General features: G+C 36.1%; 1 protein-coding gene across 2 annotated transcripts in view; it reads right to left on the minus strand.

Annotated features, from left to right (window-relative positions):
• Positions 1-694, minus strand: part of MOS14 (ARM repeat superfamily protein) — a 48,011-nt gene extending 47,317 nt beyond the window's left edge. Inside the window, exon 1 of one of the 2 annotated variants that reach the window (XM_028245836.2) lies at positions 352-694. In XM_028245836.2, the coding sequence (XP_028101637.1) occupies positions 352-474 (123 nt within the window). In that variant the 5' untranslated portion in view covers positions 475-694. The remainder of the gene's footprint in view (positions 1-351) is intronic. The other variant, XM_028245835.2, reaches the window with a different exon arrangement.
• Positions 695-13,861: the final 13,167 nt, after the last annotated feature.

Consider the following 13,861-nt stretch of genomic DNA (forward strand, 5'->3'; position numbering starts at 1 on the left):
ATTTGGCAATATTTGCAAAAAGTGGCGGATGATTAACGAACTTGTAAGCTTAGATACATGCAGAATTCAAAAGAACCCCACAATTTGAATTCAAACCCCTCAAATTCACCATAAATCTTATACAAACACAATCTAAAAATCCGTACCACCAATCACTAGGTAGTACAAAACCTCGCACTCGTCAATTACAACTGAATGAGAGCCCCATAATCCCAGAAACGATCCGAAAATGTTTGATTCACTGTCACAACTAGTCGCGAATTGAAAGCAGAAATTGAATATCGAAAGCAAATGAATCAACATCGATTGATCGAATTGAGAAGAGAGACAGAGAGAGAAGGGAAAGATCACCTGCCAAGCATCGATGGTGCGCTGGAAATCTTGAAGCCAGCGATCGGCTTGCATGCGAACGGCGTCGTCTGGGTGGTGGTAGAGTGCGTTTAGGGCTTCTTTAACTGTGTTCTGGAGCTCCATTTCTTCACGACTCGCCCAAACTCAGAGAAGAAGACAATCGATATCCCAAAACCCCAAACAACAAATATATAGATACTGTAGACAGATTGATAGATACAGATATATAGCTATGTATCTGTGTATACGATGTGATGTGAATTGGTGGTAGTGTAGTGTCTGCTTCGCTTTTTCCTTTTGTATTTATCTTTTATTGGATAAATAAATTACACTTCCCCATTATGTTCATTCACGTTTCCATTTGGGTCTTTGAAATTTGCTTTTTTCACTTTTAACCTTTGTATTTCAAATTTTTTTTCACTTTACTTTAAAATTAATCTCTATTAAAAGTTAGACAAAAAAATAACACATTATCTATTGCATAATATAAAAATATTTGATTATATATGACTCACACATCTAACATAATATAGTGAGCAAATAACCAAAAAAATTACAATTCAAACTGATCCAGTCTAATCTGACGGGTTTGATTTAATTTTTCTAATCCATGATTTTCAAATTGGCTTGAAAATTAGAAATCTTGTTCACGGATCGATTATGAATTATAATACATAGTTTCAGATTGAATCTGATTCAAACCTTTTATTATCCCACTCTATTATTATACATTACACTCATTATATACGATCCCAACTTTTTATATATAAAACCCAAATAAGGAATCTTCCAAAGAAAATAAAAAAAAGCTACTGTCAATGGAATTATCACTAATTACCAATAATCAATTTATTAATATTACAAATTGATTTGGGTTGCTGATATTGGGGGTGTTTGGTGGAATTTTTTTGAGCCAACTTATGACTTTTGGCTTTTAAAAGTTATTTTGGACTGTTTAGTTAAACTTATTTCAAACAGCTTCTGATTCTAACAACTTATTTTAAGTCAAAAAAACTGATTCTGAGAAGCTGTTCATCATTTACTTCTGATTATCAGTTTCTGCTGTAGACATGTTAATTCATGGTTATACTCTTAGATTTTTTTATTTTTTTTAAAATAGAAAAAGACCCATATGAACTATAAAATATTATTATTATTATTTATGAGAAATGTAGACAAATAATGAATAATAAAAAATAAAAGTTAATTGAAAAAACTACTTCACAGCTTATTTAACAAACACTACTCAGCAACTTAAATTTATAATCTAACAGCGATACCAAACAGATTAATATCTTTTGATTAAAGTCGTAATCAATAATCTGTTAAACTATAATCTATAATTTGTTTTAACAGTTATACCAAACAGGACCATTGCTATGTTGTGCTGCTACTTTTGTTACTTTTTTTTAATAAATTATTTAGCATAAGTTTAGGAAAAATTTACCCCTAAGTCCTAGTTTCTGAAAAGTTGAACCATTTAGTCCTAAAAGTTTTCTTATGCTCCATTTAGTCTCATTTGCACATCAATCTAATGTTTAAAACATTAATCTGATGTTCGAAATCTAATGTTCGAAACATTAATCTGATGTTCGAAATCTAATGTTCGAAACATTAATCTGATGTGTTGAAACATTGTAATGGGACCTTTCAGTGTATAAGAAAACTTTTAGGACTAAACAGTCTATAAGTTATTAATTTGGGATTTATTGGTGCATCCCCCTAAGTTTAGTTGTGTAATTGTTATTGTCACAACAAAATGTTTGTTAAATGAGAGTTTTATTTGCTAGATGTTGAACTTATATTTATTTATTAGATGATAAACTTATATTCATTTGCTAAATGTTGAATGTTTTTAGAATAATATTATATGATTTTTATTGTGTGAAATCGTGGTTTCAAACTAAACTGATCCATGTTTAAATGGTTTGGTTCAGTTTGATTCTATGGTTTAAACAGTTCGAATTGATTCTAATTTTTATGGAATCGTAGTTCACGAATTGGTCGTGATTTCATACTAAATCGGTTCGATCCAAACCATGCTCATTTCTATAGCACAAACTTAAATTATAATATAATAATATATTTTTTATATTATATAACAGTTATTGTGATATTTTTTATATAATTTTAAATAAAAATTAATTTTAAAAATAAAGTGAAAAAATTTAAAATATCAAAATCAAAGTAAAAACAAATAAATTTGAATGGCGGAACATAAGAAGACTAAAGTGTAATTTATTCTTTTTTATTTTTCATTTTTTTTATCTGTATTTTTTTTTTCTTTGACTAAGGCGGTTTTGACGCTCACCGTAAGGATGTGTGATTGATTATTTGACGGCAAAGTAAGGTAGAATAATGGCCGTTGGATTGGTGTATGTTTGACCTTTGGTCAACATCTAATTCAGCCAGACCTATATCTATATCAGTGTTGTAATTTTTTCAAAGAAAATTATGGACTCTAAATTTTTTACTAAATAAATGATAAATTATCTTCCATGCGTGTGGAGTAAATGTAGACCCTATACTTATGTGAGATATTTTGGTAATTTATTTTAATAAAAAATTTAATATTCTTAACATTACCCTTCTTTCAATGCATTGTAATTTGTACAGTCCACTTATACATTGGCACGTCAGCAATTTAAATAAATAAATAATTTCCTTATAAGATTAAAATAATACACCACCTAATCCCTCCAATTGTAAAACAATTATACTTAAAGCCTGTTATAAAACTAAAGAAAATAAATAAGAAAAAACCACGATAGAAAAGGAAATAAAGGACCACATATTTAATAAACAGTTTTTTTATATATTCATTACCATGCAAACTCACCTAGGGATGGCAATTTGAAACCGGCCCGACGGGGACCCGATCCGCCGACCCCGATTTGAACGGGTTTTCCCCGAAAAATACCCCCGACGGGACGGGGATGATATTCAAAAACCAATCCCCGATTAATTTCGGGCCGGAGACGGTGATAAGTGCCCAATCCCCGGCCCCGACCCCGCCCCGCCCCGTATGTCCCCGAACTGATCTATATATATAATATATTTTTTTATTATTTGTTTCCGTCTCTCATTCAGTCCTCTTTCATTTTTATTTTTTGTTTCATTTCATTAATGCTCTTCTCTCTCTCTCTTCCCTCTACTCCCTCTCTATCTCTTCCTCTCCGTCTGAGACGTTACATCCGACTACGACGACGGTCCGTCTCCGACGACGCCACCTCCAACTAGGACGACGACGACGAGCGCCACCTCTGACGACGACGAGCAGCAGAGAGATGGAAGGACGACGGGTGACGAGCAGATCGAGGCCAGATCAGATTCAGATCTGCCCTTTGAATTTAGACGAGCAGATCAACTCAGATCAGATCTCTACTCTCTCTCTCTCTCTCTCAGATCAGATTGACTCAAAAAAAAAAAAACAGCATCAGATCTGCCCTGATGTTGATGATGTTGTTTGTGATGTTTAAGATGTATATCAATGTATATCAGATTTCTCCCTCTCTGTTTGTTTGTTGTTGTTGGTTTTTTTGTTTTTTTTTTTTTGGGTTCGGGGAATTTCGGGGTCGGGGAAACCCGATCCCCGTTAGGGGGCGGGGACGGGAGGCAGTGATAGGTTCCCGTCGGGGATCGGGGCCGGAGATGGGGAAAATTTTACCATCGGGGACGGGGAGTGTGATCCCCGGCCCCGCCCCGCCCCGTTGCCATTCCTAAACTCACCTATTTATAGGTGATAAAACTCTCACTACTTACCACTAATCACCACACCATGTAGTTTACCACATGGCATACCTTACTTTCCACATGGTATAACATCTCTTATTTTCACTTTGGCCCAAAAACTCATTAGAATTCCAATTGCATCTCTTTTAATATTTATCCAAATATTTCACAACACTTCCCCTTAGATGTTTTTAGTGGTTACTGCATTTGCTAGATGAAGTATGGTTTGAAAATGAAGGGTATGTTTGGTTTGTGTTTGAGAGATATGTTTTAGAGATAAAAAGTACGAAAAGTTGTTTTGTTTGGTTTTTTTCAAAAGATGTTTTGGAAAATTATTTTGAGAGAGAGTTTTGGAAAAAGTGATTGATTTGATGTGTGTGAGAGAGAGATTTGTTTGGAAAACTTGTTTGGTTTACAAGTTTTGAGAAATTTTTTTGGAAAAATTTGTTTGATTTGATTACTTTTAAAAACTTATTTATAGAGAAAATTTCCCAAAATTTTTTCAGAAATACAAACCAAACGAACCCGAAATGTTTTTCTCCTTCTTCAAAATTTCCAGCAAGCTTTTATCAAGGTTTTTGATTTTTTTATATTTTTTATAGCAAGCCTTCATGAACTCAAAATATGTTTTAAAGAGGTATTATTTGACATTTATAGAGTATGTGAGAATTTTTTTCTAAGACCATGGATGTGTTTTTATGACTCCTTTTATATTTCTACATACTTGGTGCAAATAATCTATTAAAAATAGAACACTTTAGAAATTTCTAGAAAATTCTAGAAAAATTATCTCACATTCATTTTTATATTGAAATTTTTCTCCAACAGTTAGCCTTCAAAAAAAATTTATTTCAATGCAAATGAATGAGTGTTTTAAGAGAAATACCAGTTTTTGTAACAGTTGTCAAATCTAGACTAAGCCTGTGTATTTCTTAAATGTCTAAAAATCTAAAAGAGCCACTATACTTTCATAAAATGATTCTGAAACTATACTTAATTTTCTACAAATCCTCAAGAAGCCAAGTTTCTGAAACCATTAAAAATGTTTTTTCTATATTTATTTTTAAACCTGTGTCGTGCTGAAAATATGAACAATGTGGTTACTGTTGTAATTTAATGCTTTTGTGCTATCATTCATGTATAATTGAACTTATTATGACATGTTTGTTTATAATATATATTATACTTTTATGCTTGAGTTTTACCTAGAATAGCCTTATTATGTTCTTACTTGTGCTAACCATTAATGTGTAATGGATTTAATGAAAAAGGGAAAGCTAAATGGGTTGGTAAAGATGAGAATGTTATATATGATGAATGATGAGAATGTTAAGTTTGATATTAGTAGTTGATTAAAACGAGCAAGTCTTACGCAAGTGGTTGTTCGGAACCCTTGAATGGAGCGGTTGTATTCGGTCTCTAAGTGGTTTTGATGTGAGGAGGGATTTGGGCAAGGCCCAATTTATTGTTTTTTTTGAGGCCCTGCGATTGGTGCTACACAGTATATAACCGTTAGTAGGCATCCGAGGTAAAAGCAACGAAAGAGGGGGCATGCCGAATAATCCACGTCCAATTCTTGGGGTTGGAATGATGAAATCTCTTTGGGAGATTTCTAGACTACTAACAACCATGTAACCTTGTTATTTATTGAATATCATGCTCCATTTTCTCTATTATTGTAATTTCTATTGTGTATTAGATGAGGAAAAATGGGACAGGGTGTGTGTGCGTTTACTGGGCATTCAAAGCTCACAGCGTGTCATGCCAGGTGCCAAAGAGGAGCTTGCTGCAGAAGACGACGAACCGAAAACCTTCGAAGACATTTGGCTATCCTAGAAAAGTTAGAAATTTCTTTTTGTTGTTTTGAAAAGTCCATCTGAAACTTTATTTTTGGAATGTAATGTTGATGGAACTAACTTTTGTAATTAAGGATGTTTGTAACTATCCTATTATTGTTATGTACTTATACTTAAAACACCAATATAGTTTCCTACGTTGCATATGAGACCTTGGGTCAATACCTTTTAAGATCTGTCAAAAGGATAGTGCGCTACCTAAGAAAGCTGGACTTAGAAGGGAGGCTAACTTCACTCATCCAGCGATCTGGGATCTTACTTGGTTATTGGCCATGGGACTTATTAGTGACTTTCCCCTGACTACAACTCATAGTGTAGATTTTGGGGTTTCACAACTTGTTATCACTGCCTAGGTTCAACCCTTAGTCCGCGCAACCCAATACGCAACTCTAGAATCCCTTACTCTTGCACACTAGTGTAATTTACTATCACATTATTATATTTATTTAAAAGAAACTAACAATTAAAATCTTTTCTGTCCACCCTAGGATGTCATCAGCAAGCCACCAGACAACCGACATCAGTCTTGACACGTGATGAGCATTCCGCATACAAAGCAGGAGGGCCCCGTCCCTCAATACCTACTTCAGCTGCTGACGATGTGAATTCCTCACCGAAGAGATGATTATCAAGGAGATACAAAAGGTAGAAATGGATTATTCTTACTATACGAAGGAGCAAAAGGAGTCCTTAGTTCGATGACGCCTACAATACTTAAGTCACGTAGCGAAAAATGTAGTCCGAAAGGAGCAGGATCACCTAAATATGGACACTCTGATGCGCCGAGCCTTGGCAGGCGAATGACCACACCAATTCCCGGTGCAAGTGGAAAGTGACGAGTCTCACTACCCTGGACAGAATAACAATCAACTAATGGAGTGGAACAACCATCGGTGCAGCTAGGAACAACCCCAGCCTTCCTAATCGAGGTGTCCTCTAAGCGCGTTCCCCCCTTCGCTGATATATACAACCTGTTCTCCTAACCAGGCAACCTACTTGGCGGATGAGGACCTTGAAGAAGACTTCGACTGGTCGAGAAATGAGAGTTAATCTAGGGATAGTAAGCTAGACTTTTTGTAAGATCCACTCATGGTAGGGATCCTTAAGATGTATGTAGTAACTTTGTGACTATGTCGTGTGTAATGCCTTTTGAATGAAACTTTGATATGGAAGCCTTCTGTACTAATGCCTAATATAAGTATATGAAATCATGATTTGATCTATATCTGTTGACTGTTACTTGTTTTAATATTCGTCACACTTTACGAAAACTAAACCTTAATTTCAAATCTAGTAGAAATATTACCTCTAGCTAGAAATCTAGAAACCAACTTATCCCTGTACCATGAACAGAATGGTGGATACGCGAGCCAATAACTACTCAGAGACTAGCAACAATGCCTGGAACTGTTTCAAAAATCAGCATGGACCCATACCCATGGAAGCCAATATCTCTAATAATCTCGGGCATCAAATTCTAGAAGAACTAGGACAACTAAGGAACAATCGGCAAAACGAGAGGACTCGACTCTGTTTGGAGTTAATAAAACAAAAGCCCCCAAAATTCACAGGAGTACTAGATCCGAGAGTGGCCGAAAATTGTCTTCGGTAGATAGAGAAAATGCTGGATACTATAGGGATAACTGAAGATATTGATAGAATAACCTTGGCGGTATTTGAGCTATATGATAAAGCCGATCATTGGTGGGAACTAATCAAGAATACCCATGACATTACAAACATGTCATGGAACCAGTTTAAGGATTTATTCCTGAATAAATGTTTTCCAAGTATAGTTAGACGAGAGTGAGTCAGGGAATTCTCGAACCTAGAGCATGGAAATATGACCGTAACTCAATACGCTACAAAATTTGAAGATTACGCAACTAAATATATAGCAAATGACGAGGAGAAAACAAAGATGTTCGAGTGGGGGTTGGACTTTACAATCAGGGGAAGAGTTCCCCCATAACAACTCCACTCATATGCCGAAGTATTGGAGACGACATTAGAATCTGAGAGGAAAGTAGTCGATGCTAGGAAGACTTGGAACAAGCGGAAAGAGGGTTAGACATTTGTAGGACTTTAGAGGAGCCAAAAAGGAAATACAACCCCGAAGCCTTACTCAAGACCAAGACCACAACCACAACAGCAACGGCAACAACTGCAACAACAGATCCAGAAGGGAGGTTATCAACCAAGATCGGTAGGATAACTCCAGTGCTTTCATTGCCAATAACTGGGGCACAAAAAGAGTTAATGCCCCCAACTTCCTCCATTAGGATACCAAAAAGGAGGCTCCAGAACAAATGCCCAGGTATTCGGTGGACAGAAGCCCTAGGTAAACAAGACAGGATCTACCGGGCAGCAACACCAGAAGAGTGGAGGAACTCAGAATGCTAGGACTAGTGGCAATCAGAAGGCAACCGGCAGAGTCTTTGTCTTGCAAGAAAAGGAGGGGGACTCGTCCGTAATTGAGGGTAATTTAGTACTATATAATTCTTGGTTGCATGTTTTATTTGATATTGGTGCATCGCATTCTTTTATATCCTCTGCTTGTGCTAAGTCATTAGAACTTGTATGTGAACTCTTAGAAACAGCTTTAAGTGTAATACCACTTATGGAAGGGTGCGTTCGGATATGGTTGTTAAGTAAGGATTGTAAGATAGAAGTCTCAGACCTACGTCTGACTTAAAACCTTCGCATCATGGAGATGTCGGACTTCGATATCATTTTGGGCATGGACTGGTTGTCTGCCCATCGAGCGATGATCGATTGCCGTCAAAGGAAGGTAATGGCTCACGCATCCGACGGAACACGTTTCCAGTTTAAGGGGGATAGGAAAGATTCCCTAACTTCAACAAAACGTAGGACGCGGTAGCACGATCAACTTGCCAGTAGGATAGCAAGTTTGATTTTAAATGAGGAAGACCAAACAGAATTAGAACTCTTCCGAGTAGTATGTGAATACGCGGATGTATTCCTGAGGAATTACTGGGATTGCACTAACTCAGGAGGTGGATTTTAGTATTAAGCTACAACCTGGAACTACTCTAATATCTATGGCCCTGTATTGTATGGCATCGGCAGAGCTACAAGAATTAAAGACATAACTATAGGAGTTGCTCGAAAAGGGATTCATTAGGCCAAGTACTTCACCGTGAGGAGCACCCATTTTATTTGCTAAAAAGAAAGATGGGTTTAAGACTATGCATTAATTACCGTAAACTCAATTGCACGATCAAGAACTGATACCCGCTCCCAAGGATTGATGATCTTTTTGATCAACTTAGAGGCTCAAAGTATTATTCAAAGATCGATCTCAGGTCGGGTTATCATCAACTACGAGTCAAGGATGAGGATATACCAAAGACTGCCTTTCGAACCAGGTATGGTCACTACGAGTTTGTAGTAATGCCTTTCGGGCTAACTAATGTGCTAGCAGTATTTATGAGCGTAATGAACATGATCTTCACACCATATCTTGGCCAGTTTGTAGTAGTGTTCATTGATGATATTTTAGTATATTCAAGGTCTAAGAAAGAGCATGAGCAACATTTAGGGATTGTTCTTCAAGTTCATAGAGACAATCAATTGTATACCAAGACAAGCAAATGTGAGTTCTGGTTACAAGAAGTGACGTTCTTGGGACACGTAGTGTTTGAGAATAGGTAAAAGCAGTCTTAGATTGGAGACAACCGAAAACTATATCAAAAATTCGTAATTTCTTAAGATTGACTGGGTACTACCGAAGGTTCATCCAAGATTTCTCCAAACTAGCCAGACCAATGACTCGTTTAACGTAGAATGGAGTAAAGTATGAGTGGGACAAAGCTTGTGAAAAATCTTTCCAAGAGCTAAAGAAAAGATTAACTAGTGCGCCAATTTTGATTTTCTCAGAATGAGAAGTGGGGTACACTATGTATTGCGGTGCATCTAAGGAAGGGTTAAGCTACGTGCTCATGCAAAATGGAAAGGTAGTCGCATATAGATCCAGGCAGTTGAAAACACATGAGTGTAACTACCCAATGCATGACTTGGAATTGGCAGCCGTAGGTTTTGTTTTAAAGCAATGGCGACATTACCTGTATGGGGAACAATTTGAGATTTTCACAGATCACAAGAGCTTGAAGTATCTATTTATACAGAAGGACCTTAACTTGAGACAGATACGATGGATGGAGTATCTTGAGAATTTTCAGTTCGCTCTCTCATATCATCCCGATAAAGCCAATGTAGTGGCAGACGCGCTGAGTCACAAGAATAGGGGAATGATAGCTAAATTAGCCGTGAAAGAATGGGGTATGGTTAAGACACTCAATGAATTTGGAATTCAAATAGAGGCTCAAGACATGAAAGTATACCTTGGTGCATAGAAGGTGATGCCTAAGTTAATAAGTAAAATCATAGAGGCTCAGAAGCATGATCAAGAAGTAGCCTATGTTAAGACACGTTTGGAGTTAAAAGAACCAATGCTCGATTGGACAATTCACCCCAATGGGAGTTTAAGATATCAAGGTAGATTGTTTGTGCCAAATGATGAGTTGCTTAGGGAAAAAGTACTTAAGGAATGTCATCACTCTGTATTTGCGGTACATCTAGGAGGAACTAAAATGTACCATGATTTGAAAAGGTAGTATTGGCGGAGCGGAATAATGAAGGATGTGGCTAGATGTGTTGCAAGGTGTCTAACGTGCCATCAAGTGAAGGTAGAACATTAGAAACCATGAAGAACGTTGTAACCCTTGCCAATAGCATAATGGAAATGGGAGCACGTGACAATGAACTTTGTGACCGGGTTGCCCAGGACACCCAAAAAGCGTGATGCTATATGGGTAATAATGGATCGCCTCACTAAGTCAGCGCATTTCTTACCCTATAACATAACCAACACTTTAAAGTCCATGTGCAAGCTCTACATTGGAGAAATCATTCGACTACACGAAATTCCAATATCGGTAGTATCGGATCACGATCTACGATTTACCTCTCGTTTTTGGGGAAGTCTGCAAGAAGCTCTGGGTACCGAGTTAAGTTTCAGCACCACTTTTCATCCACAAACAGATGGACAATCTAAACGCACCATCCAAACATTGGAAAATATATTGAGGGTGTGCATTATGGACTTCAAGGGCAACTGGGAATGACATATACCCTTAGTAGAATTTGCCTATAACAACAGCTTCCAAGCTAGTATTCAGATGGCAACATTTGAAACACTTTATGGTCAACCCTACCGATTTCCAATTTGTTGGACCAAGATTGGAGAAGCTGGGTTAGTGAGGCCAGAAATTATTCAAGAAACGACCAAAAAAGTGAAGCTTATCTGACAACGACTTAAGGGAGCCCAGGACAGACAAAAAAGTTATGCGGATAAAAGGAGGAGGCCTTTTACCTTTGAAGTCGAAGATCATGTGTTCCTGAAAATATAACCCCAACGAGGAATCATTCGTTTTGGAAAGAAAGAGAAACTGTCACCACAATACATTGGACCTTTCGAAGTTATACAAAGGGTTGGTGAAGTTGCGTACCGCCTAGCCTTACCATCACAGTTAGTCGGTATCCACGACATGTTTCTCGTGTCGATGCTTCAGAAGTACTTCTTCGACCCCTCTCATGTTGTCAACTATGAAGAAATCAGTCTAGACGAAGTTGTCACTTTTGAAGAAGGACCTGTAGCGATACAAGATACTCGAGAGAAGAATCTTAGGGGCAAGACGGTTCATTTAGTAAAGGTGCTTTGGCAACATCATGGAATTGAATAATTAACCTGGGAACGTGAATATGCGATGAGGACAAACTATCTCCAACTATTTGAACCTAGTGTGTGATTGTAATTTCGAGGACGAAATTAGTTTAAAGGGGATAGGTTGTGAGGCCCCTAACTTTTTGTAATTTCCCCAAACCCTTATGGTTGAAGAATTTCAATAAGAAACCATGTTTCTCTATTTTTTGCAAATTGAACCATGGAAATTTGGAACGACTACACAAGCTAATCGGCAAACCCTAATTGACTCTGAGAACTTAGGGAACTTTTTTTTTTTTTTTTATAAAAAAAAACCCTAAATTAATAATTTAAAAACTCTAGAATGAAAATTTATTAGAGAAAAACCCTAGTTTCGGTAATCACTATTTTAGCCTAGTATCTCGCCTTTTGTTGCGAACCAGCACCACGTGACCCGAATTTATTTTCCTATCGTTATTTTATTGATTATATGACCTAAATATATATTTCATTTCAAAATTTCAAATTCAACTCTTTTCTTTCTTTATTATTGCATTTTTGTCCCCAAAACCCTAATATTTTAATCAAATAAGGTACAACTATTATTATATTGATATATACATAATACCTATTATATTATATATATATATATATATATAATATTTCCCACATGTGTAAAACAGGACCAGCCGGTTGTGAATAGTGTAGGAGGGACAATAAAAAATATATATATTTATTTTTTATATAAAATATCTTGATATATCTTTGAAAATATATCTTGAATGACTAGCATTTATTGCTATGCCCTTTTGTCTCCCAATTAGCAACTAAGTAAGATTACTTTTTCGTAAACAAGATTAACTAACACTAATCCTAATTGGAATACAACCAAACTTGAATAGTTCCCATTGGAATCCAACCAAACCAAACAAGCCTTTCTCTCTCTTCTTGGTATATAAATACAATGCCTTATAAGCTGATTTTCTTCACTCAAAAACACACACACACACAACCGATTTTAAGAGAGAAGAGAGAGAGAGAGAGAGAGAGAGAGCTTGTAAGTTTGAGAGAAAAATAACGAAAAAGAGAGAGAAAGTAGGAAAGCCCCAACAACTAAGGTAAATCCATACACCTCTTCTCTCCATGAATTATCATGTTTTTTTTTCCCCTCTTCATAATATATGCTAAAAATGTATCTTACATGTTACTAGTGGTTACTACATTTGCTAGATGAAGTATGGTTTGAAAATGAAATGTTTTTCTTCTTCTTTGAAATTTCCAGCAGGCTCTTATCAAGGTTTTTGATTTTTTTTATAGCAAACCATCATGAACTGATTTTTTTTTAAAGGGGTATTTTTTGACATATATAGAATATTTGAGAATTTTGGCTAAGACCATGGATGTGTTTTTATGACTCCGTTTAGTTTTCTATATACCTGGTGCAAAGAATTGGTTAAAAATAGAAAAACTTTAGAAAATTCTAGAAAATTCCAGAAAAATGATCTCACGTTCGTTTTTATATCAAAATCTTCTTTTAATGGTTAGCCTTCAAACAAAGTTTATTTCAATGCAAATGAATGAGTATTTTAAGAGAAACACCAGTTTTTATAACAGTTGTCAAATATGGACTGAGCCTGTGTATTCCTTAAATATCTAAAAATCTAAAAGAGCCACTCTACTTTCGTAAAATGATTTTGAAACTAGACTTGATTCTCTACAAATCCTCAAGAAGCCATATTTCTGAAACCCTTAAAAATAATTTTTCTATATTTATTTTTAAACTGGTACAGCGCTGAAAACTTGAACAGTGTGGTTCTTGTTGTAATTTAATGCTTTTGTGCTATCATTCATGTATAATTGAACTTATTATGACATATCTGTTTATAATACATGTTATACTTGCATGCTTGAGTTTTACCTAGAATAGCCTTATTATGCTCTTACTTGTGTTAATCGTTAATGTATGATGGACTTAATGATAAAAGGGGAGAGCTAAATGGGTCGATAAAGAGGGTTGACCCACACTAGTTATATATGATGAATGATGAGAATATTAAGTTTGATATTTGTAGTAGATTAAAACAAGCAAGTCTTGCGCAAGTGGTTGTTCAAAACCCTTGAATGAAGCGGTTGTATTCGGACCCTAGGTGGTTTTGGTGTGAGGAGGGATTTGGTCAAGGCCCATTTTACCGTCTCT

Source organism: Camellia sinensis, chromosome 15 (genome assembly GCF_055761805.1).
Source record: "Camellia sinensis isolate YWXY chromosome 15, ASM5576180v1, whole genome shotgun sequence".
Taxonomy (NCBI): domain Eukaryota; kingdom Viridiplantae; phylum Streptophyta; class Magnoliopsida; order Ericales; family Theaceae; genus Camellia; species Camellia sinensis.